Below are 26,708 nucleotides of genomic sequence, written 5' to 3'. Positions count from 1 at the left end.
CATCTAAGGTTATCCCCAAAAATGTAGTAGTCTCTTCTATTTCCAAAATATCATTATTTATCATTAAATTAATGTTACTTGTGTTCTTAGTATTGGGCAGTGCGAATTCAATACACTTAGTTTTTTTTGCATTTAAAAGTAGATTATTTACAGTAAACCAGTGAGTTACCTGAGATATGGCACCATTTATATCGTCAAAATCAATTTTCAGGTATCAGGTAATCAAGGTACATAAAAACATTACTTACCTCATGTAAATTCTCCAATTTTTTTAATTTTTAGCTGATTTTTTTTTATATTAATAATTAATTGACATAAGTAAACTATATGAGAGTGAGAGAGAAGTCAATATATCCTAATACATGTCTTACTCAGTCTCATGCGCGTATATAATGATGCCCTCGCGCTCAAACCCACAGAGGCATTAAAATTGAATTTAGGGGATAATTGGATCTGGATCGGTCTGTCTTCTTGTAAAAGGTTTTAAAATAGTTGTCTGGTGGACATATATAAAAATGGAGCATCAGAATTTACGTGCAGTTAAGTAATTACTTATTTTGGGAGCTTTAAAGCGTCTGCAAAGCAATACGGCCGACGCGGGAAGTGTCTGGAAGTATTGGCGACATATTTTTAAGGATATTGCCTAAAATATACGTAAAAATCAGTTTGGAGAATTTACGTGAGGTAAGTAATGGTTTTATGTACCTTGATTATCAGATACCTGAAAATTGGCCGTCTAAGCAAGCTAGCACGTAGGCTAGGCATGCTTTCTTAGTACTTACTAACTCTACTCAATCGTACATATTTCCTGTGTCAGAAAATACGTAACCTCTGGTGGTCCTGGGATAAAAGTAATAAGAAAACCAGAAAAGAGCTGATAACTTCCAAACGGCTGAACCAATTTTTTTGGATTATAGCTAAGAACACTCTCGATCAAGCCACCTTTCAAACAAAAAAAACTAAATTAAAATCGGTTCATTCGTTTAGGCGCTACGAGGCCACAGACAGATACACAGATACACCGATACACAGATACACAGATACACAGATACACAGATACACAGATACACAGACACACAGATACACAGATACACAGATACACAGATACACAGATACACACGTCAAACTTATAACACCCCTCTTTTTGGGTCGGGGGTTAAAAAGAGCCGATATCACCCGGTATGCGACAGCCGCTGAATGCCTGTCAATTAAACTGAAAAAGCCTCGAAAAGCCCTGAAAAAACGAGTCTTCATGTACTAAGATAAGACTGTATAGGATTCGGGGGCTTACGATTTCTTTTCATGTCTTGTGATTTTCGGGAGGGTTTGGGAAAAAATGTCCTTAGTATTTACATGATACATGAGTGTCAATATTAGAGAAAAACCGGCTAAGTGCGAGTCAGAATCGCGCACTGAGGGTTCCGTACTCGGGTATTTTTTCCGACACTTTGCACGATAAATCAAAAACTGTTATGCTTAAAAATAAATAACAATCTGTTTTAGAAAGTACAAGTAAAGGCCTTTCATTTGGTACCCCACTTGATACAGTTATCTTACTGTGAAAATTAAAGCCACTGTGAATTTGTGAAGTAACCACAAATTCACGGTTTTCGGATTTATTTCTTTACTTGTAATATAAGATCTACCTACCTGCCTTTCATAATTCTAGGTCAACGGGAAATACCTTATAGGTTTTCTTGACAGACACGGCAGACGGACAGACCGTCAGACAGACAGACAGACAACAAAGTGATCCTATAAGGGTTCCGTTTTTCCTTTTGAGATACGGAACCCTAAAAAGACGGCCAAGTGAGACTCGGACCTAGCTCTTTTAGGGTTTCGTACATAATTATGAACTACATCATCGCAACAAACCGTGATAGAAAAGTCCAAAAATGTGCGTTTGTGTTGGTCACAGCTTACAAACTAATTTATGGATTGTTCCTACTCAATTTACTCCCTTGAATAAAACTATCTACTCTTGGATGCTTCTAAAAAAATACGAAAACTGCTATTTCTGAGTGAATACAGACCATTATATACAATGAAACTGCTGAATGACTTTCAACGTTGTTCCGAAAGAAATAAAGTTTCTTTTCGCTTCCGAGGAATTCCACGTGGCACACAATTGGAATGAAAGGCACCTCAAAGTTGGTGAAATAGGTCACAATGTTATTCTTAGGGTTCCTTGGTGGAAGAGCTAAGCCTCTTCTGGACGGAACAATACATTTTAAATTGGAAAAGAGATTTTCGGTCATGTTATTTTTAGTACAATGAAATATTTGATGGGATATTTTTGTAGGACTGTCTTTTCAAGGCTTAGATTTTAAAAATATACGCTTATAGTGGACTTGCTAACCTACACTTTGGAATATCTGAAAGTTCATGGTTGGGATCAATGACTTCTATGTATTGGTTGGGATTTACGTTATACACGATCGCTTTCATTTATCTACCATAAAAATTTAATAGTGAATACAAAAACCGGCCAAGTGCGAGTCAGACTCGCACACCGAGGGTTCTTGACTCGGGTATTTTTTCGACATTTTGCAAAATAACTCAAAAACGCTAGTTTTAGAATGTGCATGTGTAGCCCTTTCATATGGTATAGTTATCTTACTTTGACTAATCATTTATTTGTTGCACATATTTTAATTTTTTTGTGTGACGTAACCACAAATTCACGACTTTCAGATTTTTCAGTTTATTTGTGCTAGGCATAGATATGTAGCTAGGAATAGATGAAGCTAAGCTAGCTCATAAAATGGAACAGCTCAATTTCATAGTTCGAACTGTGTCAATTTCATTGTTTGAATAGTCTCCATTTAATGGTTCAAACCACGTTCAGACAGTCTCAATTTCATAGTTCAAACTTTAGCAGTTTATGCTAGTCATTTGTGATTTCTTTATTTATTCTTATTAAATCTTAACCAATTTTTTTTTTATTTCAATCATCAAATAACTTTTATCTGAGGAATAATTCGAGGTATTGACAGGTTTTGTATAAAAAATCCGTCAAAATGACAATTTTATTCCTGAGATAAACGTTATTTGACGATTGAAAAATCGGCCCTTAGAAGAGACAGCCCCTGATTGGTTTAATTGTTCGGCGAAGATAAATCAGAAATTGAGAACGGAACTTTCACATGATACTACATTCGCCTCCTGGATGCAAGTTGTCTTTGTACCGAATAGATGATGCCTGTGAGTTCATTCACGTTCATCCTTTATATTTTTTGAATCCCGGACATAGGCTATTTTTTTTTTCAAAAAATCAAAAACTTCCCACGGGATTCTTAAAAATCCTAAATCCACGTAGATGAAATCGCGGTCATCATTTATTTGGTACGTAGCTTACATCCTGAAGATGGGTAGGTATAGGCAACTCTTTATCCCGGAAAGTCAAAGAGTTCTACGGGATTACTCTGTCTGGTGGGAGGCTTCGGCCGCGGCTAGTTACCACCCCACCGGCTAAGTCATGCCGCCAAGCGATTGAACGTTCCGGTACGATGCTGTGTGAAAACCAAAGGGGTATGGGTTTAATAAAAACTGCCATATCCCTTCCGGGTTAACCCGCTTCCAGCTTAGACTGCATCATCACTTACCACCAGATGAGATTGCAGTGCTATAAATGCAGTGCTATAAATGCTAAGTCGCGGGCATCACACTATAAATATAAAAAATGTACAAACTACGGTCTATACTTTGTTATTAGAGTTAGTTTGAAATACCTATCGCGCCTGAAAGTAAAAAGGTTGCGCAAACAACTTCAGTTAGTTCATTAGGAAGGAAGCGTTCTGTTCTGCAATTAAGTTATAGTTGGTGCTGTTTCGCTTTAAAACGCCGTGAGAGGATGCAATTATGCAATTTGTCTGATGTTTAATTGCTGTAAAGCAATGTAGTTAGTAATTATATGCAGGAATATTAAGGGTACACTTCTTACGCGTTTCTCCATACAAACGTATTACTACCATTATTCTAGGTATTCTTAGTTGTTCTAGATCTATAACTGAGCCATATATCGATTTATCTATTCATGATCTATGCTTTAAAACATTTAATATAATAAAATTGTATTTGTTTTAAAAGTTATGGCTCTTGAAAAATCTCTATTTTAGGGTAATTTCGTGCGTAAATAAATTATATAAAAAACTAGAAAATTTAAAAATTAATGACTTCAGGTTATGCTTTTCTGCAGTCCTAGCAAAAGCTTTACTTTTTTTTAAATTTAGTTTTTATTCAGATGCAAGTTAGCCCTTGACTGCAATCTCACTGGTGATAATTAGGTAATGATGCAGTCTAAGATGGAAGTCTAATCTGGAAGAGGTATGATAGTTTAGCTACCCATATCCCATTGGCTCCTGCACGCCATCGTACCGGAACGCTAAATCGCTTGGCAGCACAGCTTTGCCGGTAGGCTGGTAACTAGCCACGGCCGAAGCCTCCCACCGGACCAGACTAGCAATTTAGAAATTATAAATTTCCAAGCCCCTGGTGGGAATCGAACCCGGAACGTCCCACTGATAAGACCATAATGCGCCAGGGAGTTTGTCAAAACGGATTACGCATAATGAAGAAAAAAACCGGCCAAATGCGAGTCATACTCGCACACTGAGGGTTCCGTAAACGGGTATTTTTTCCAACATTTTGCACGATAAATCAAAAACTATTATACATAAAAATAAATAAAAATCTGTTTTAGGATGTACAGGTAAAGCCCTTTCACATGATACCCCACTTGGTATAGTTATCTTATTTTGATAATTGAAAAACATTTTAATTTTTTTTAATGATGTAACCACAAATTCGTGGTTTTCAGATTTATTCCTGTACTTGTGCTATAAGACCTACCTACCTACCAAATTTCATGATTCTAGGTCAACGGGAAGTACCCTATAGGTTTCTTGACAGACAGACAGACAGACAACAAAGTAATCCTATATAAGGGTTCCGTTTTTCCTTTTGAGGTACGGAACCCTAAAAATGAGAGCCAAACTACGTTTGTATGCAGCGAATGACGGACCGCTGGCAATATGCAAGGATAAATGCTGTGCTTTTCTTTACAGCTTTAATAAAGAGATATCTCTCTATGAAAAACCTCTTACGAATAAAAAAGAAATAACATCAAAGAAAAGCGCTTTTACTTTTTATTTTACACCCGCATTTGTAAAAGAAAGAAAGGAATAAAGAAAATTTCGCTTACATGCAGTGTTGCTCTTAAAAATACTTGCCGGCTCTAGTGTTCAAAAAAATTAAGTGAAAATTTAATTAAAAAAGCTGCAAGTTTCTTTATTTGACGAGAAGTTAGCCTTGTCTGCAATCTCATAGTGGTTATTTTAAGTAACAATGCAATCTAACGTCCAGTTTTTATCTATCTACTTAAATGACATTAGATATACAAGTAGGTACGCTGGAAATAGTAACTAGTATAGTAATAGTAACTAAGTCTTATATAATATTCTTGATATTAGGTAAGTATAGAATGACTTCGGATGGGTTCGAAACTAATCGGGCTTACATCGACTAAATACGTGAGTAAAGTCGGTAAATTGTATACTTAAATAGAAATCACTCACGATAGTTTAAATATTAAAATGCTTGGATATCTATCTATACTTTATTTATTTATTAAATAAAATTGAAGTTACTGTCTGTTTGAACGGGCTAATCTTCGGAATGGCTGAACCTATTTTGACGGGACTTTCAAAAACAAGTGGTGGATTAACCAAGGAGTAACGTAGGCTACTTTTTTAACCGACATTAAAAATAGAGGAGTTTTTCTACCTATGCACTGATATCTCCGAGATTTCTGAACCAATTTGCGTAATTTTTAGGGTTCCGTACCTCAAAAGGAAAAACGGAACCCTTATAGGATCGCTTTGTTGTCTGTCTGTCTGTCAAGAAACCTATAGGGTACTTCCCGCTGTCCTAGAATCATGTTTGGCAGGTAGGTAGATCTTATAGCGCAGATACAGGAATAAATCTGAAAACCGCGAATTTGTGGTTACATTATTTAAAAAAAAATTAAAATGTGTTTCAATTTTCAAAGTAAGATAACTATACCAAGTGGGGTATCATATGAAAGGGCTTTACTTGTACTTTCTAAAACAGATTTTTATTTATTTTTATGATTTTGATTTATCGTGCAAAATGTTGGAAAAAATACTCGAGTACGGAACTCTCAATGTCTGACTCGCACTTGGCCGGTTTTTTTTAATCGATAGAGGAACTGCGATATTTTTCCATAAAAAATTTGGATTCCAACTCCTCAAACCTGATGCTGCAGGGGATCTGACCAATCCACGCGGGCGAAGCTGCGGGCATCAGCTATAAAACATATAATCGATAACAGATACCGTAACGACCTCAATCCTGAAGCTCGAAAACCCATAGAACTCGAGAAAATTCTGCGATTTCCTATCGTTGTCACGTAAAAGACCCATTATCTGAACCACTGCAATCTGCATATTCAACTGAACTCTATCTCACTGGCTTAAAACTCAAAATACCTTATTAGAAATTCCATTCAATATTCTGTTAACGGATTAAGGACTCTAACACTTTGGATACAGAGCTTTAATTAAATTGAAAGTGTTCGGTATGTAATTTAACATTGAATAATAATAAATTAATTGCAGATATACGGTTCCGATCCGAATGTTCACGTCCGATATCGAAATTAAGCTGATATTAAGATTGTGTGTTGCAGATAATATGCAGATTTGATGAGATTACCATACTAACAATATTAACAAAGAATAATTTATTTTATTTATTCTCTTCAAACAATCCTGGTGAGATACTTAAATAAATAATTCAGGACATAATTAACTACATCGCCTAAATACGTGAGTATAGCCCGTACAAATGGAAATCACAAGTACGATAGTTTAAACATCAAATAATAATAGAAGTTTATTTCAAGTAGCAAAGACTCACAAAGATAACGAATACCTTATTTAACAAGTGTAAATTTAAAATTTATAACACCCCCGAAAAGTGAAGGTTACAGTAACTAGAAAAGAGCTGATAACTTTCAAACGGCTGATCCGATTTTCTTGGATTATAGCTAAGAACACTCTCGATCAAAAGCCACCTTTCAAACAAAAAAAAAACTGAATTAAAATCGGTTCATTCGTTTAGGCGCTACGATGCCACAGACAGATACACACGTCAAACTTATATTACCCCTCTTTTTGGGTCGGGGGTTAAAAATGTATTTCAATTTTCATAGTAAGGACAGCCACGACAGACGGACAGACAGACAGTTACGATAAAGAAATACGAAACACAAAAGGTACTTTAACGTTAAAAAATACAAATCTACAATGACTGAGCAGAGAGCCTGCCGCGTCTGACAGTCTCAAATTGTTACGAGAACTTTTTCATTGAATAGCTCTCTCTTAAAAAAAAAAGTATCAAGTTTACGGTTGAAGTGTCATAAGTCGTCTTTGTGAAGCAACGTCAGTCGCTGTAATTCAAGGAATATACTCAAAATATATACTACTCTCGCTGTAATTTCTATATGTTCATGAAAACCTAGTTATAACACATTTTATTTCAATCGGAAACAGAATAGTTCAAAGAATCGGGAATTCGACTTATATGGATTCATGTATGTAAGAATAAAATAGCTATCATCAATGATCATCATCCATTTTATTTCATCATTGGTCTTAGTGATAATCACAGGTGGTCATGAACATCATGAACATAATAATTATCTTGAAAACAACAATAATACATATCTGCATCGATAATGTCTATGCATATTATTATGATAGGTATTTTACATTCTTCGAAACTCTGAATATATTATTTTCATTTATTTCCGTTGTATTATAAGCTCAAATGCCAAATGAAGAACATTTTCGTTTTAATTTTCAGCTTTGTACACCGAGATTAAAAACGTCTACGGTATTGATTTGTCCGATTATTACGTCGAAAAGAATTCTTACAATCCACTTGTTTATATTCACAAAAAGTATGTATCTAAAAATGATACTGAGCCTTGTCTTGATGAAAAATCAACCAACCAAAATATAAACGATAAATGTCAGCAGTTTGATTACGATAGATTACATACAGATACTCATAAAACGAAAGTTATTACCTCGGGATATAAAGATCCTTTGGTTGATCAAACGATCAAATTTGCAAAAGATATAATTCCTATAACCATACCACCAAGTACCAATTCAGCAAACCCTTGTACTTATACAGTAAAGTCATTTAAAAAAATCAAAAGGAAACACGAACCTCAAGAACATACGAGTAACTTAAAATCTCCTACTGATGCAACATTTGACAGAGAGAAATCTAAATTAACTTTGAATTTAAAACAAAGAAAATGTAAAAAAAATAAAGATAGCAGTACTACATCAGCATCTCACTTTTCCGAAAACAACACGATAGATGATATCAATGAAAATCAGTCGTTAAGCTATTCCTTATCAGAACTGTCCGAACAACCCAAAAAAGAAGTTTTTGTAGAGAAAAATAATAAAAACAATGTTCAGAATCCGAAGTTAGTTGCTTCAGAGTCTTTCGAAGCAATAGCAGCTGAATACATGAATACATCAGCTGAATCAAAAATTAAAATTCATCTTATGAATGAGAAGGATAAACTATTATTCTGTGAAAATATACGCTCCCCAGTTCTAAAAGCTATAAAGGAATGTTTTCACGAAATAAATAACCAGAACGATTTAAATACAGAGTTACAAAACGTTAACAAAATAATACAATGTCATGCGAAAAAGATCGATAATATTTTGGAAAAATTAGCGTGCATTGATAACAAATTAGATATGTTAGCGAAGCCAAAAGAAAGCCCTAAGATAGAAGTTATTAAAGCATCCAAATTAGAAGAATTCGGACAAGATGTTGGTGCTTTTAAGGAAGAAAGTTCTGAAGAAGAATTGGCATGTGTAAATTTCTCATCCAAATCACGGAGTAAAAATACTCTAGTATCGCCTATGTATAATGAAAAAGATGTTGAAAGGGATTATCAGAGCGTAGATGATTTAGCAAGAGGAGAGAATGTTCCAGAATTTAGCTATTATATTTATAACTATCTTATGGCCGTGGCTACGCTTTTTTAAAAATCTCATAGCATCCCTTTGTTTTTCAATGACCTGTGTGTGAAATTTCCGTTAAAATCGATTTAGCCCATTCAGGAAGACGAATTCTACTAACTATGATTAATTAAGCCGTTTTGAAGATTAGCCCTGCCAAACTACAACCTCTTTTTTGACGACTTAAAAAATTTATGTGATTTTGGTGTGAGGAGTTTATCATAATCACAGTCAGATGCACCAATTTTATTTATTTCTATCACCAACTGTCCTAATACAAGTAAAAATTGATAGGCATTTCATTTTACCTAAAAATCAAGCCCGAAACAAGCCCGAAAATTGTTAACAGCCACATAGCGACCAGTAAAAGTTGAGTGAAAGGCTTCAAAAATGCTTCTACAAACAAAAGCCGTGACTACCAACTTTCATGGATAGTGTGTAGCCAAGCCACAGAGCTGTGTTAACAACAACAATGGCCGAAAACTGCTGATATTGTTCACTGTTGAAACTATAACTATAAAGCATACAAAGGTTAACTGCTAAGTAATAAAAGCTTACGTAAGAATTATCGGAGAACTTTACATTTGCTAAAGCGAAAAAAAAATGGTTACTTATTAATAGTTATTGTTAAAAATTATGGCTATGCTAGGCCCTTGTGTATATTGTATGTCGCAGCGAAATGGCATAAACCGGAAGTTGACGATATCCCTCAGGGATATGGCTAACTCCAGGTTAAAACGACAACTCAATTAGACCATTTCACTAAACAAATCTAGTGATAACATTATGGAGAGTTCTCAGGTATGCAGGTTTCCTCACGATGTTTTCCAGTGATATTTACTTAATTATTGAAGGCACATAACTTTCGACTGTGCTGTGGTCTCATTAGAGGGAGATCTCGGGTTCGATTCCCGGCAGGAGTTTGTTATTTCTTAATCTCTGGTCTGGTCTGGTGGGAGGCTTTGGCCGTGGCTAGTTACCATCCTACCGGCAAAGCCGTGCCACCAAGCGATGTGTTCCGGTGTTTACCTTGTTTGCCCTAAACAATTTTCTCGATAAAAACCAATTCACGATTCATTTTTAATGAACAAAGGTAGCATAACATAGCTATCTCTGGCAAATATTTGGCAAAGCGTGTTCAACTCCCATTTGTCATTGCTCGGCATTGTTATTTCAGCTTCAATTCACGAGATATCCGAGATATGTATCGATTCCGAACAGCCGTTTCGATTGCAGCGTTGTTTTATTAGAAGCTGTGGATAAGCTCTCCTTTCTACTATGAGAGATGAAATACAAGCCATATTCAATTATGAAACAATTAAACAATATTTGTTTAAGAACTAGCTTATGCCCTTGATTTCGTGCGCGTGGACTACACAAATTTCAAACACCTATTTTACTCGCTTGGCGATTGAATTATCAAAAATACTTTTTTAGCGGGTGTCCACGTCATAATAACTATCTTTACGCCAAATTCAGCCCAATACGTCCCTTAGTTTTTAACCTCCGACCCAAAAAGAGGGGTGTTATAAGTTTGACGTGTGTATCTGTGTGTCTGTGTATCTGTGTATCTGTGTATCTGTGTATCTGTCTGTGGCATCGTAGCGCCTAAACGAATGAACCGATTTTAATTTACTTTTTTTTGTTTGAAAGGTGGCTTGATCGAGAGTGTTCTTAGCTATAATCCAAAAAAATTGGTTCAGCCGTTTAAGAGTTATTAGCAGTTTTCTAGTTTTCTTGTAGAAAAGATTAGATAACCGTTAGGTTCATAATATTATGTCAATTGACAAATGTCAAGCTGTCAAGATGGACGTTGCCTAAATACATAGGTAATTATTTATTTGAAAATTATGTTTTGGAAAACTCAGATACTTTAGATCGTAGGCGCGGAATAGTCCCAGAAAATCAATTCAGCCGTTTGAAAGTTATCAGGTCTTTTCCGTCTTTTCTAGTTACTGTAACCTTCACTTGTCGGGGGTGTTATAAATTTTTAATTTACACTTATAGCTGTGTAGTAGTGTGATAGATAATTAGTAAGTCAGTTTTTCCTTTTATCAGTTACAATTCCTAAAATAGCTGACTCCCAAACCAGAAGGTCCCTTGGGAGTTATCTTCCCAGTGGCAGTTTAAAAGTAATCTTTTTTTTCCTCTTAAATCTTTGAAATTATTAAACTTGAGGAGCGTGATTTTTTTCATTTATACTTACTAATAAAACTGTAACCAGACGATTTCTGTACAATTTTTTTTTTTTTCTGTACAATTATTATTAAGTACCTGCAATGAGTACCTACCCATATTTTTTAATTTTTAATCGGAGGAAACATTATTATCGAATTAGATTCTAAAAAATTTTTTTTTGAATTTGCATCTCTCTGTGTGTGCACGATTCACGCTGAAACTAATAAAGGGATTCAAACGTTACATAAAGCATTATATTAACTTATGTACTCCGGGTTGATATTTAGGATAGTTTCTATCCCGCAAACATTAGGGTTACTTAGGGATACGGGATCAAAATTTATATCAATTTTTCTCTACAACTCCGTCAAACCCAATTTTCATATTACTTTTTCATTACAAAGGTTATAGTTATACTATCAGATTGGTTCCATAAAAGTTAGGTAAAGATTTGATGAAAATTTCCGGATATAGAGGGCGGAAGTCCTCAATGGGTAACAGCAAATTAATCGCGATCAGTATAATAGCTTAGTTAAAAGTAAATTCTTGAATATAATACATCACATATTATATTTCTACTTATGTATATACTTTCATTTCTTGCCTATTATAGTAACGGATTCAATTTCGATAGATAAAATGTTAGCGCCTAAACTTCTTATTGCAATTCAATACGGGTTTGTTTCTTTGTCAAACAGAACATTTCACGCGGAATCATCTAGTTGTAAATTTTCATACAAAAAGCGATAACGATTTTCATCCCCGTAAATGTAGTTTTTTCATAATATTTGGAAATGTTGTTAAATGAATAATAAAGAACTATGCTCGTATGTTTTGATTTTAAAGAAATATGGCTTATGTTAAAAGTTACTAGCGTCTAAATATCCATATTTTTGACCTAAAAATCTTGAGTATTTTCTTTTTTTAATGTAACTAAACAAAAGTACTAAAAAAAACGTGCGAGCCTAGATTAAGGTCTCTCTGTCACTTTCTCCATACAAACGTAGTTCGTCTCTCATTGGAATCATACTCAATAGAATTTTGTAGAAACTTCCGGGAAATTCACTTAACAATTCACTTATAAATCTTTGAGCCCCTGTAATTTTAAAACTACATATTTTTAGAAAAATCTAAAACACCACAGGCACAGATATTAATTTCTAGAATATGTCTGCAAAATTTTATGGACTTTGGTTGCTTAATATTCAAATGAAATTGGGGCTACGATTGTATGGAGTAAGTGACGGAGAGAGCTCTGTTAAGGTGTACTGAATATAATTAAAGCAAAATTGTCTCAGTAGGTACTCTATTTTATAACAGAAAAGGGGACGCGACGTTGACATAGACTTCGTTAATCCATTATAGTTGATCGAAGGTAATGTGTATGAGGCTTAATTCCTCATCCATTATCGCCAATTGTGTTGTGTGTAAACGGTTTAAGTACTTCACGGTAATACATGAAATTGCAAGTCATCTCTTTCCTTCAGGGCCATGATTAATTTGCTTTCGAAATTTCCATCCGAAGATTAATTTGGACTGCGTCGTCATTTGTGAAGCTTCTATGATTGATATTTCGTTATTTAATTCCTTATTTATATAATTATCCATTAGTACTACAATCACACCCTCGACATTTCATACAAGGGATGGATTTAATAATCTCCTATTACTTTTACCTTATAAAAACCCAGACAATAATTGCTTCAAGTTTCAAGCTTCCCATTTTGAGTTGATAAGATGAAACCAACTCAAAAACCTCCGCAATGATGGTTTAAACTTTAAAAAGTTAGGGCTATTAACCATGAAGAAAATTCGTCCATCCGTCTGTCTGTCAGCGGGCTGTATAACCGAAGAACCGTAATAGGTCTACCTATTACGGTTCACGAGACTTGAATTTTTTACAAAATGTGTAAAAAATTAAAAATGGCTATGAAAATTTTACAAAATTAAAAAGTTTTATTTCTTGTATGTTGGTACGGAACCCTTCATATGCGAGTCCGACTCGCACTTGACCGATTTTTAATAGTGAATATTGATTACGCCAGAAAATTGGTCGCGAGCCAAGGCCTGAGGCAATTACCATTATTTACGGTCGCAACTCCAGGACACGGGTTGTTTGAGATTTTATTTATTATTTTAATTTTGTTAAGTTCAGCGGTTTAGCCGATTGTGTATTAAGTACAAAAGCCTCAATAAACAGAGGGTTGTCATTATATTATTACTAGAGTTAAAAATGTTTATGCTTCACCTCATTTGTTATTTGAATACCTCATGTGTTAAACTAAATATCGGGAAAGGGAAATTTTTCCCATTAAAACAACGTGTCCATTTCCAAAGTTCCGTAACAGTTTTTGCTGACTTTAACCTGATTAAGAATTAACCTGTTGTGAACACGGTTTTAGGAAAAAATAAGAACAATGACATGCGCCTTAATTTTTTAAATACGGTGTATTAAAATGCATTCATGTGTAATTTAAAGCAGCTGAATTGAATTTCCTTAATTAAAGTTAGGCGATGTCATATGTCATACATACGATAGTAAGTGAGCCTTGTTAAGCTGTAGCGATACATAAAAAACAAATAAAAATTGGTACTCATAATAAAAATATCAACTCTACAGTGTATTTGGCGGTCATATACCACGGTTGTTTGAACAGTTTAATCGCAAAGAAGCGTTAGAAAAGAAAGCGAAAGATAAAATAGAGAAAAGTATAGGAAAAAGTGAAAAAATTAAATAAAGATGCTAGTAATAACTCACTCACCAAAGTCTGAGCGGCAGTCTGGTGCTGTAAAAACAGGCTTAAGTCAGTTTAGCCAATCAAGAAGTCAAGAACGGACGTAGCCAGGGAAAGTCAAAGGTGGGTTAAGAGCTAACCAACAATACTCGGGGTAGAAGTAAAATAGAATATGCCCAGAAAATAGTGTAAACCAATTGAAAATAAATATTTTTGAAGACCTTTATTGATTTTTTTTAACAGCTATCATTATCTATGGTTTGGCGTTTATCCATCTTAGACTGCATTATCTCACAAGTAAGTATCTCAACGTAATTATTTGGAAATGTGCCCTAAAAGGATTGAACTACAAACATTGGACCATTAATGTATTTTATTGCACGAAAATTGGTTCTGATAAGTAAACCGTGGAAAAGGCTTTTGAGTTTTTGAAATATTTTGAGCGTTTTAAAATAAATTATTTTAAACCACCAAAAAAACATTATAGGAAATAAAATATGCCAGACCCACCTCATAATAATTTACTAGCTACGCTCTTATATTGGAAAATTAAAATTTATAAAGTAAGGGGAAAATACTTGATTGAAAAATAATAAAATCAAGTTGGTACGTTTTAATGTGTTGCGAAGTTTTTTAATTGTATGTCGTGTAGTCTTTAAACATAAGTATTATAATACCGTATAACGTAGAGAAAATAAGAAGTTATCCAGCGTTTCAGATTAAGTACTTGCATAAGTAAATAAATAAATAAATACTCTTTTATTTATATAAATACTTTTTTATTTTTTAAAAAAACAAAGATCACAAGTCCAACACATAGATCATATACCTATTCATGTATTGTTTAGATTGTATATCTCCTTTTATATGCTTACGTAGAAATAAGTGTAAATTAAAAATTTATTACACCCCCGACAAGTGAAGGTTACAGTAACTAGAAAAAAAGGGCCGTTATAAGTCTGACGTGTGTATCTGTGTATCTGTCTGTGGCATCATAACTCCCATAACTAATGAACCGATTTTCATTTAGTTTTTTTTGTTTGAAAGGTGGCTTGGTCGAGAGTGTTTTTAGCTATTATCCAAGAAAATCGGTTCAGCCGTTTGAAAGTTATCAGCTCTTTTCTAGTTACTATAACCTTCACTTGTCGGGGGTGTTATAAATTTTTAATTTACACTTGTTATATTTTTAGATGCCGTCACAGTTGTAATCAATTCACTGTCTAAAACTGGCGAGTCGCATAACAAATAATAAAAGAATCTTGAAGTACTTAATAAAAGAATGAATTAATTTTACCCAATCCAAGTTTAACCGCTTCTTGTAAATTAAAATTTTCCTCGTTCGAATTGAAAGCTAGCATAGTAAAATTAACTCTTATTTCTTATGCATTCATTATATTCTGACTTTCTTTTGTCTGGTCTTAGTATAGTTATTTTGAGCCACTCGTTGGACTACAATACAGGTAATAAAGTGAAGAACTTGTTTGAACAAAAGATAATAGTTTTTATTGTCATGAACAATAAGAATCAGTATTGAGTGCAAGGTGCAGGGTGCGGAATATAGGATGCGGGATGCAGGATGCCAGACAGGGCATTCTGGCATAGTTCTAAAAAGAAGTATCAGAGTTATAAACATTTAGAACCTGGTTTTAAGTCATTTTAATCATATCACCCATATTATAAATGCGAAAGTGTGTATGTTTTCTGGTTTACTGGTTTGTTGGTTTGTGTTTACTGGTTTGTTGGTTTGTCCTTCAATCACTTCGTAACGGAGCAACGGATAGACGTGTTTTTACATGGGCATACTTAAGAGGGGGCTCTCCGTCACTCGCTTCATACAAACGTAGTTCCAATTTTATTTGAATATTAAGCAACCAAAGTCCATGAAATTTTGCAGACACATTCTAGAAACTAACATCTGTGCCTGTGGTGTTTCAGATTTTTCTAAAAATATGTAGTTTTAAAATTACAGGGGCTCAAAGATTTGTATCTAAAAACCTACATCCACACGGACGATGTCGCTGGCATCAGCTAGTTATTAATAAGTATAGCTAAGCCACAATTCGAAGCCTAATAACTTCTTCCTAAATAATAATATTAATTTATCGTTTATTTGTGTATTTAGTGACGTAGAGTCAGATTACATAAAGCGTCGCCAGGGTTACATCTAGGCAATGGTAACATTTTTTTTTTAAATACACAAACCGCTTGGCTGCAATAAAACCTACTGGCAAGTGATGATGCTGTCCAAGATGGAGCATGCTTGTCTAGTAGATGCATATTCACTCTTAGCCGAGTTTCTTGCTGGTTCTTCTCGGTAGGAACGGCATTCCGAACCAGTGGTAAATTATTTGACGATTCAAAAGCACTTGTAAAAGTTTATTTGAATAAAAATCTATTCTATTCTATTCTATTCTTAAATTGAAGGTACCCATATTACAATTGGAGGGGAAAATTGATGCTGGAAACGCGTTCCATTATCCTAGCATTATTTGTATTTCGAAGCACATCCGACATCCATTACGGATATAAAATGTGTTACAGTGCTTACATAGGGTATCATTTCAGCATTAGGCGATAGACATTGGGCATGTTATTGAAACTGGTACTGCAGGCTGGCAGTGCGCCAGACTCGCATAAACATTGGGGACTGTCGTGTAGTGCACTCGTACGTATTCTATTGCACTTCGAGTATATTGATCGGTATATATTTTTACTAGAGGATACCCGCGACTTCGTCCGGATTTAGGTTTTTAAAGATCCCGTAGGAACTGTTTGATTTTCCGGGATAACAACGTAAGCTACCTAGGCCAAATATCATACAAATCGGTTAAGCGGGTGGGTTTTTTGGGAATCCCGTGGGAACTCTTTGATTTTCCGGGATAAAAAGTAGCCTATGTTCGTCCCTGGTATAGCTGACCCTGCACCAAATTTGGTCAGAATCGGTTAAACTGTTGGGCCGTGAAAAGGCAGCAGACAGACAGACAGATAGACAGACAGACACACTTTCGTATTTATAATATTAGTATGGATATGGGCTAAGAACCAGCGCGTGCCAGACTTTCGTTATTTTATAAAAGCTGAAAGTTTATCTGTGTATAATGTCCTCAACACAGGGAGGAGAGAGCAGCGGCTATGAAGTTTGGATCGAGAGACAACAGGTAATAAAGGTGTAAAAAATCTTACGTCAAAGTATACAGTAGATATTTTTTTTTTTGTAATAGATTTAGAAATAGATTAGAAATCATGTAATGCATTGCCAGACACTCAGTATCGTGGCAACCTCCTGCCAGACACCCTTAAACTTTTAAACTACTGACCTGACACCTTTGAAAACATTATGCAGAACTGTCAGGCAGGTTTCCTCACGATGTTTTCCTTCACGGTTAAAGCAAGTGATATTATTTATTTACTTAAAGATAATAGGTATTAGTGTTAAGTTTTCTGGTGGGTGGCTTTGGCCGTGGCTAGTTACCACCCTACCGGCGAAGCCGTGCTGCTAAGCGATTTAATTCCTTTATTAAGTATACAGATATACTAGATCTCGTCTAGAAATCGAAGAAATCGATAAGAGCTATGGGTTTGATGAAATTCCATACCCCTTTCAAGTTAGCCCGCTTGCATCCTTAGACTGCATCGTCACTTACCATCAGGTGAGATCGTAGTCAAGGGCTAACTTGTATCAGAATAAAAAAATAAAAAAGTATTAAATATAGAAATAGATAAGCATGCCGGCCTGCCCACTTGTTCATTAGAGTTCCTTAGGCTTGGTACCAGTAAGTAGATACATTTTTGGGTCAAAATGGTTTAACAGGGTGGCGGAACACGCTGCAATAGCCGGCCAAGTCCGCACTAGGCCATGCCGTGACCTTGTTTCAGCCTGTCCTATTTAAAGCCACTAGATATAATGAGTGCTTTAGATTCGCGTGGAGTGGTTCGCGATGTTGAATACGCTTTAAATGTCAATTGTGTGACGTCAACTTGTAAAGCTGGATCTACACTGAGTCAAAAATCGACTCACACTGGACTCTGCGGCCTGTTTATGCTTCCGCACCTCAAAAGGAAAATGGAATCTTCATAGGATCACTTCGTTGTCGGACTGTCTTTCTGTCCTGTCGGTCAAAAAAACCTATTGGGTACATCCCGTTGACCTAGAATCATGAAATTTGACAGATAGGTAGGTCTTATAGCACAAGTAAAGGGAAAAATCCGAAAAATGTGAATTTGTACTTACATCACAATTTTTTTTTAATTTAAAATTGTTATTTTTGTACGATTGTACGGAACCCTTCGTGTAGGAGTCCGACTCGCACTTGGCCGCTTTTATTTTGTAATGTATTCATTGATAAGTATAGATTCACGAAAATGAAAGCAATGATAAGGCTACTAGATACAATCTCTTATCTTTGTCACACAAAGTTCGCCGCCTCCCGCTCTTTGACCAAAGTCGAAAGCCTCTCGTCACACCACTCGGCCTTCGCTTCGTGTTCAAAATCGAATTGATATTATTTTTGTACAATTTATTGAAGAGCTTTCTTAAATACGCCTATTATATCAGATGCCCGCAAATTCAACAGCTTACTTAACAACAAGTTTTCCTTTTGTGACCGATTCTAGTTTAAGTCCACCTAGGTACGCTAACTCAGTGTCAACCACTGAATGACAGCCACCGAGGTTGGTTGGTTCTACATTACCACTTCACTGGGTGATATAAAAACATTTTTTCGTAGAAAACCTTCAATGGATAAAAAAATGAGCTCGGTGGCATCTTCAGTGTTAGACACTGAGTTAACAAATCACCCCGCCGTAAATTAATTCTAGTGTTAGACGATGGAGTGTATAGCTTTGTATTTTCTGTATTGTACAATGCAAAGACAAACTCTCAGCTTTATAAAATAACGAAGGTCTGGCTCTCACAGGCTCTTTCTCTATTCCAGTTATTTGTACTTGATACTATCCCAATTGAATTCCGGTTATAGTGATGTATAAGTATGGGCTTTAAAAAAAGAGGTACATAGGCCTTGGTTAAAAAAACCTACCGGAAACACTTTAGGAAGATTTCATTTTATCCTCTCCCGTTTTATTTGAGTTTTAAAAAAGCAAAACTTTTGCGTAAATATTTTATTTAATATTGCATTCAATTCATAGTATAAAAGTAAGTTTTTTAACATTTTATTCATTCTTGGCACTGAATATGAAAACTTGAGAGTTCAGAACATAAATTGTGAAGAATAGTTTTTGCTTAGACGTTTCATTTCGGATGAAAATGGTGCAGCTAGAATATAATGCAGTGGCTTTTTATAGACAAGCTGACGCTTTTTCTCCCAGCCTAACCTTGAAAGCTAGATATTTTGTAGGATAGTTATGAGGTTCTCTTCGGCGTATTTTTGTGGGCTTATTAATAAAAAGTCTTGGGTTCGAGTGACGGAGAGAGCCCTCTTAATAAACGCTGAAATATTATACTAAAATTGTTTTTCTGTCGCTTGGTATATTTTAATGTTGTATAGTACATTTATATTTATGAACTCAAAATTTTCTCCTCTTTTATTTGACATCCCACTCGATATAATAGCAAAAAAAAATTTTGGAGACCCCCACTTTTTTTCATGTAACATCCGTTAGGTCAATTTTTTTTGGATAAAATGTAGCCGTTACCCGGACCTTTAAGACGAATCGATTGACACCTCATTCATCAAAATCGGCCCAGTAGATTAGGCGCTACGGTGGAACACACAGATCTTTGCCGCTAGTGTGGTAACTAGGCTAGAAAAAAGTTGTTTCAGGAAAACCGCTACATTTTGTATTGCTTTTTGTTTTCATACAATCTGGCATGAAAAATATCATGGTTGAGTTCGGAATGATTTTTAATTTTTATTATAATAGAACTTTAAAAAAAAATTACGTAACTCTTAGCCGTGTAGCCGGCCGTAGCTATTCGACGTAGCACTCCGTAGCAAACAATCGCTCGGTACTTTTATTCAGATATATTCTTCATTGTGTGAAATATGAGTTTACTATGAATTATTTTGTTTTTAACCCCCGACCCAAAAAAGAGGGGTGTTATAACTTTGACGTGTGTATCTGTGTATCTGTCTGTGGCATCGTAGCTCCTAAACTAATGCACCGATTTTAATCTAGTTTTTTTTTTGTTTGAAAGGTGGCTTGATCGAGAATGTTTTTAGCTATAATACAAGAAAATCGGTTCAGCTGTTTGAAAGTTATCAGCTCTTTTCTAGTTACTGTAACCTTCACTTGTCGGAGGTGTTATAAATTTTTAATTGGCACTTGTTAACTTGGAGTATAGTCAAAAAAGTAGGTACTATTATAGTGGATAATTTTATAGACTACTGATAAAAAAATTGACATTAATTTCAGCCTTAAAGGAAGGCGTCCACTAGAGACTGGCCGTAACCGTGCGGCGAGATTTTTTTTATATAATATGTACCTACGTAATATCCGTCCCATTTGCCTCGAGTCGACGCAGTTTCATATAAAATGTATAAGCAGGCGGATTTTTGCGTTGCAATGCGGTTGTCTGGTGGACGCTATCCTTAAGGGAATAAGGCCATTGAAGAGTGAGTGACCTAAACTAGAGTAAACCTTGCCTCAACTGTCTAGGTGTGAACTGAAATCTGGCTAACACTCCGTCCACAAAACCTTGTTGCACTAATATCGTACCTACTCCTTTTTTGTGTGGAAAATCCGTCAGAGGTTACCAAGCTGATACCCCATCGTACCCACTCCTGCACAAGCCGGGCGGTTACCACTCTTCCGATCCGATTCCGTTAAAATACGTTCCGAAGTCGTCATAAAACTATTTGTATGGTAGCTTACGCACTAGCCCCGACTTCCGTCATCCGTGAGACTATCTCGGATGGGACTTAGGACTTAGATATGTCAAAGATGCCCACTGAATAACTTGAATTTGGATTAGATATCGGATTAGTGCGTACTAGTATGCAATATCGGTTTTTAAAGATCCCATGGGAACTATTTGATTTTCCGGGATAAAAAGTTGCCTATATACATCCCCGAAATATAAGCTAACACTGTACCAAACGTCAAAATCGGTTAAACGTTTGGGCCGTGAAAAGGCAGCAGACAAACAGACAGACAGACATAGTCACACTTTCGCATTTATAATATTAGTATGGATAGTAGACTGAACTGTGCAAACTATCTATCGGACTTCTTCTTCTCTTGTTTGGTGGCTTTTTGTAGTACCAGACCAGCCGCGTCCCAAACGACTGCACGCACCTATCGGTCACGGCTGTCGGCCACGGCTCATATGAATGCATCCCATAATTGTTTCCACCTTTACGCTTAATTGGAGGGTAAATAGTAACTATTTGTCATTTTGATAAACACTAGACAGCTGATATCATGGTCATATAATTTTCGAAAAATTTAAATAAAATACCAAATCTTGGCATTGATATATGACGAACTCCCTGGCGCTGTGGTTTTATTCGTGGGAGGTCCCGGGTTCCATTCCCGGTAGAGGTTTAGAATTTTATAATTTCTGGTCTGGTCTGGTGGATTGGCCGTGGCTAGTTACCCGGTAAAAGCCGTGCCGCCAAGCGATTCAGCGTTCCGGTACGATGCCGTGTAGAAACCAAAGGGGTATGGGTTCAATAAAAACTGCCATATCCCTTCCATGTTAACCCGCTTCCATCTTAGACTGCATCGTCACTTACCACCACGTGAGATTGCAGTCAAGGGCTAACTTGTATCTTAATAAAAAAACGGCGACAAGATGCAAGAGGCCGGTCTCAGAGGTACGATTGTGTAGCATGGAAGCCACAAAGAACGTCGGTAATAGATGTCTAATCTGTGGAGCTAAATCGCGAAGACGTACAAAAAAGCGCTGACTAGACGTCGTGTATGCAATAAAATTAATAAATCGATTCATCGATTTCAGCTGTTAAGTAGTTCGCTAAGTAACTTATCGACAGATTAGTGTGATCATTAATTTCAACCGTTAAACTAATCGTAGGTATTAGCTCACAATGTAGGCACTCTATGGTGAGCCTACGCTAGCGTTACGTAAGTGATTCAGGGCTCGCCTCTAGTATCCATAACAACGCGCCTCAAACAGCCCTTTAATCATAAACACTGCCTTATAAACATTAACTCCTATTTCCTACTTACAATGCTAATGGTAGTTAAAAAAAACTTACTGATCTGAATCTCATAAGTACGAAATTACGATTCGAATTTCGAATGCTTGAACGTCTACTATATTATATCAAAAAATCATTTAAAGAATCAATTAACAAAATGCGGTATTTCCTTGTTTTAATCTTACGATAAAAATACTGTGCGATTTATGGTGCTTTATCATAAAGTTATTTTGCGATAAATTATATAAAAAATCATTGTTAAAATTGTCTATGAATGTTTAACTATACGATAGGTACTAATGTGCGTTTTAATATTAGTGATGACAAATGATAGTTTTGTGTGAAGTTTGTGATATCGATAAGATGAAAGTAATTACGTTTTGATAGAGTATCACTAAGATAAATGCTTTCAAAACTATTCTCTACCTAACCATTTCCTGGTATGCGACATGGATTTGGAACGTCAGAAAGCGTGCCAATGGGTGTTTATTTTTAATAAAAAGTTGGTAATAAGTTTGAGTGCGTTTATGTAAACCAAATCCACGTCAGTGTGCATGCAGGTGTGTGCGGGCGAGCTCACCGTGGGCATCAGCTGATCCGTACTCCGGACTCGGGTCACCTTGTTTTTGTATATCAGCTTCTTGAGCGCGCGCTCCACCGGCTGGTTCCACCGCATGAACATCACGTACGCGCCGTACAACGAGAACAGTACCAAGGCCTCCTGCCAGTATATCACGTTATCACGGAAACAGTATATCAACACGAGCAGGCTGACGGAGTAGAAGGTGCAGTCGCGGAACAGGGGCCACCATGTCAAGGAGAGGGTCGTACGGGAGAACAGAGCGCACGCACCGATCACGAACAATATGTTGAAGACGGCGGAGCCGACGATCGTTCCTATGCCGACGTCGTCGAAAGAGACGAATACGCCGATGATGGAAGTGAACAGTTCCGGGGCAGAGCCGCCCGCCGCCATGAACGTGGCGCCGGCGACGTCGTCTCGTATCGCGAGCCGCTCGATGATGACGTCCAGCGCTGGCACGAAGAACTCGTCGCAGACGATCGCGAGCGCGACGAACATGTACCCCATCCCGATCACGTGGAGCACGACGGCACCCGAGCGGCGCTGCTCCTCCGTGAACAAGTCGTCGGGGAACAGCGGGGTCTTCTCGTCGGCCTCGGGCTCAGGGGTCAGGTCGGTCGCGAAGTCGGCGAGGTCGGGGTACAGGTCGGTCGCGTTGGGCTCGCCGGCCCGCGCCGCCGCCAGCAGCGCGAGCAGCAGCGCGCCACCCATCCCGCGCTCCCGGGGGCTGCGAGCGCACTGACGGACCGCTCACCGCTCGCCCCACGAAGCGGGGACGCGACAACCCTCCATCCCTATCGACATTGCTATTCTTTTTCAGAAATTCCACCGACATTCGCGGCGATTTAAATCGTATTCGAACATCGAGCGCTCTTTTTTCCCGACTCCGGCTAAATGCCCAAACAGATTTGGATGTTTGGAGTGTCGTTAGAATCCTTACATCGTCCCGAGTCAAAAAAAAACAATGCGGCAGCTGTATGGATTTTTCGAGATAAAAGTAGCTTTTGTCACTCTCCAGGTCTTTAACTATACCAATGCAGTAAGTATCAATAAGTATATCGATTGCTTCGTAGCGACGTGATTGAAGGACAAACTAATAAACCTTCAAACAAACACATTTTTGCATTTATAATAATATATGGTTAGTGATTTAATTGTTATCGAGTATTTAATCGATACACCGCGACTCGGGTATACATCAAGATATCGATAGTATCGATACAGGTACGGGTCTAGCCCGCGCCCCCCGCCCAGCCGCTCGATAGCGCCGCACTGCGCCGCGCCGTCGCGCGTCGCCCCGAGCTGCGAGTGAATAGAACCTGCCCTAAAAACATTCTACAAGCTACGAGCTACGAGCTACGACCTATACGGCCGATGCGTGCCTACTGCAGCTCATACAGGCGCAAAAGCACTGCTTACCCAAGAAATCAACACTCCAGTTGTAACTAATAGCTCAATGTTAAACTACGACCGATGCATGCAGTGGCAAATAACTCATAGAAGCAACACTGCTTACCCAAGAAATAGTAACCCTAATTGAAATAGCTAGTTCCTGGTGCGCCTCAGAAAGAAAATAGCACTCTATTGGCGGCACGGCTTTGCCGGTAGGGTGGTAACTAGCCACGGCCGCAGCCTCCCACCAGACCAGACCAGAGATTTAGAAATTATGAAATTCCAAACCCCTGCCAGAAATTGGACCTTCACATCATAAACAAACATCCAAACTTTTTCAATTTTTTAATACAAATAAATACAAATACTTTATTTGTATATAAGTAGATAAGTAGTAAGTACCTACCTAATATTTATCTAAAATAACGTAGGTGGGTAGGTATATGCTGGTTTTAACTGCTGAATGCTTGAAACTATAACTATGTACTCGTACCTACTACTATTTTAATAGGTAGATACAGCGTAACTACGTCGGTTGTACATCACCACCTGTTAACTAAAATAAAATCACAGAATACCTATTATTAATAGCAATCTGTAGTGATATTCCTTTCACATTGTTTCTTAGCACTTTGTTAAGTTCTCTCAATTAACCAAAGACCTTACACTACTAACTAGACTGTGCACCATGGCGAAAAAGCCGGTCCGCATGAGAGGGCTCCCGTTGGTAGTGTGTCCCTTTCTAATTAGGTGACCATGATAAAACAGAACACAGGACATATTGTTTTGTATACTCCGACTTTTAACTAGATGCAGTAAAATGACATTTCGTCTTTTACTAAACTCCAATAAATCTCCTATTTTACTCCTAAATAACTGAAAATATTATGTACGCATGTACTCGCTACACTGAGTCTATCTGTTTCTCACACAATATTAGGTTAGGTGAAATAGCAAGCAGGTTACACCGTTACCCACGTGCGCCGGCAACTTCGGTCGAGCTTATTGCGTACTCATAAGGGTCAGAAGTACTTTTTTCTTCTCTGTACAATAGGCATCATCTGATATACCGTTAATTTGACAACAACCTTACTAACTTTTCACTCCGTATTGAGTCAGTACAAAAAAGCTACATAATATTATTCTTAAATGATTGATATGTCAAATGAACGTCATGCATATTCTAGACGAAAAAAAAGACTACCTACAATTGCAATAATTATTTAATGATTTGTTTTTATACATTGCATTTTCCTAATATAACCAGGAACAAAGTCGTCACATTTAAAATGCGCACTGCAAACAACAGACGATTTTGAGATTTTTCCAGGCACTGCATTTCCCCACTTCAATTTCTGATTTTCATTCTTCGGAAACCTGCAATACAAGAAATATAATGACTAACATAGATTAACTTTCTGTTACTAACAAAACTTCGAGGCAACTTAAGTTAACATAACATAGTGTAACCTTGTTAGGTAGGTAGGTACCTACCCAAAGATGTATGCAGAGGTGAATATCACCCACATTACACCAGCTATGTTTAGGACCCGTAAGTAATAGAGGGCAAGTCAAGAGCTTCGCCGTTCGTCGGACAGTATTTCCAACTTCGAACTAAAAATTTTCTATATTAAAAACTAGCTGCCCGACCCAGCTTCGCCCGGAAATTTCGAATAATATTTTTTATAAAACCATCTCCTGATACTAACAAACACAATAAAAAATGAAATATCCAATTTGGTGCAGTCGATCGGAAGCTATGCGCGTACAAACATTTCGGAGATTCATTTTTATTATAATAGTAGATTATTAGTTTATTATTTTTTATTTTATTTTTTATTTAGTTTATTATTGTTTATGCCTACTTCTACGAAACTAGAAAAATCTTTGATCCACATAACTCATGGTTAACCTAAAGAATATGATTGTTGTTTTTACTTACCTGTGGAAAGAAAAGCTACTACCAGGATAAGACTCATTTTCGCACCTGTCACACAACTTGAATTCACCATTTTTCATGAAAAACAAACAGGTTTATTATGAAAATGTACACAACCGCAAATCGAAGTACGAAAATCAACCAAACAACCAAGTAAACAAACCACCATATTGCATTTAGTATTACCAGTCCCAAACATTTAAGTACTACTTTTACTCAGTATTAATGGATTATTTTCTTAATACAACGAGATAATTATTATTCATATAAACTGTAGAAATATTAAAATTGAGTTTCAAAGTTTATGGATTGTTCGTTTTGGTAAATCATAAAAATGCTAAATATAAAATTTTCTACCATTACTACCAAACCCAATAATTTAGTTGAGCTGGCAAGACGTCAGACAAGGACACACTACCCCCGGAAGCCTTCTCACCAGGACCGCTTTTAGATAGCTACCGATCATAATGGAAATAGCTACCCTAATATAATGCTATAGATCTCATTTTAGCCTAACAAAAATTTTTGGTACACAGTCTAGTTAGTAAGTGTAAGGTCTTTGCAATTAACCAATTTTAAGCTTAGAAATTGTGTAAAACTGAATTAGCACGTAAGTGTTGCGTAAAATGGAACGCAAACCATAAACATTGACAACTTGCCGTCAAGTCAAGTCACGCAAATGTC

At 36.6% G+C, this 26,708-nt stretch overlaps 1 protein-coding gene and 3 long non-coding RNA genes across 7 annotated transcripts in view; 1 reads left to right on the top strand and 3 right to left on the bottom strand.

Annotated features, from left to right (window-relative positions):
• Window positions 1-23,454, bottom strand: part of LOC123875736 (sodium/potassium/calcium exchanger Nckx30C) — a 97,737-nt gene extending 74,283 nt beyond the window's left edge. For 2 of the 4 annotated variants that reach the window (XM_045921753.1, XM_045921754.1), the window contains exons 1-2: window positions 22,691-23,454; window positions 14,018-14,041 (exon numbers count right to left, since the gene is read on the bottom strand). In XM_045921753.1, coding sequence (XP_045777709.1) covers window positions 14,018-14,041; window positions 22,691-23,404 — 738 coding nt within the window. In that variant the 5' untranslated portion in view covers window positions 23,405-23,454. The remainder of the gene's footprint in view (window positions 1-14,017; window positions 14,042-22,690) is intronic. The other 2 variants (XM_045921755.1, XM_045921756.1) reach the window with 2 other exon arrangements.
• Window positions 1,217-25,923, top strand: LOC123875775. Its single transcript, XR_006798209.1, has 4 exons — window positions 1,217-1,558; window positions 13,483-13,490; window positions 14,680-14,691; window positions 25,891-25,923. It is a non-coding gene; the product is annotated as an uncharacterized LOC123875775 (long non-coding RNA).
• Window positions 18,590-20,842, bottom strand: LOC123875779. The gene is made up of 3 exons (XR_006798213.1): window positions 20,752-20,842; window positions 18,905-18,907; window positions 18,590-18,600 (listed from the first exon to the last, which is right to left on the bottom strand). It is a non-coding gene; the product is annotated as an uncharacterized LOC123875779 (long non-coding RNA).
• LOC123875776 lies at window positions 25,295-26,246 on the bottom strand. The gene is made up of 2 exons (XR_006798210.1): window positions 26,028-26,246; window positions 25,295-25,462 (listed from the first exon to the last, which is right to left on the bottom strand). It is a non-coding gene; the product is annotated as an uncharacterized LOC123875776 (long non-coding RNA).
• Window positions 26,247-26,708: the final 462 nt, after the last annotated feature.

Source organism: Maniola jurtina, chromosome 20, assembly GCF_905333055.1.
Source record: "Maniola jurtina chromosome 20, ilManJurt1.1, whole genome shotgun sequence".
NCBI classification, from domain to species: Eukaryota; Metazoa; Arthropoda; class Insecta; order Lepidoptera; family Nymphalidae; genus Maniola; species Maniola jurtina.
The sequence above is the reverse complement of the archived record's forward strand: the minus strand, read 5'-3'. Positions and strand labels throughout refer to the sequence as shown.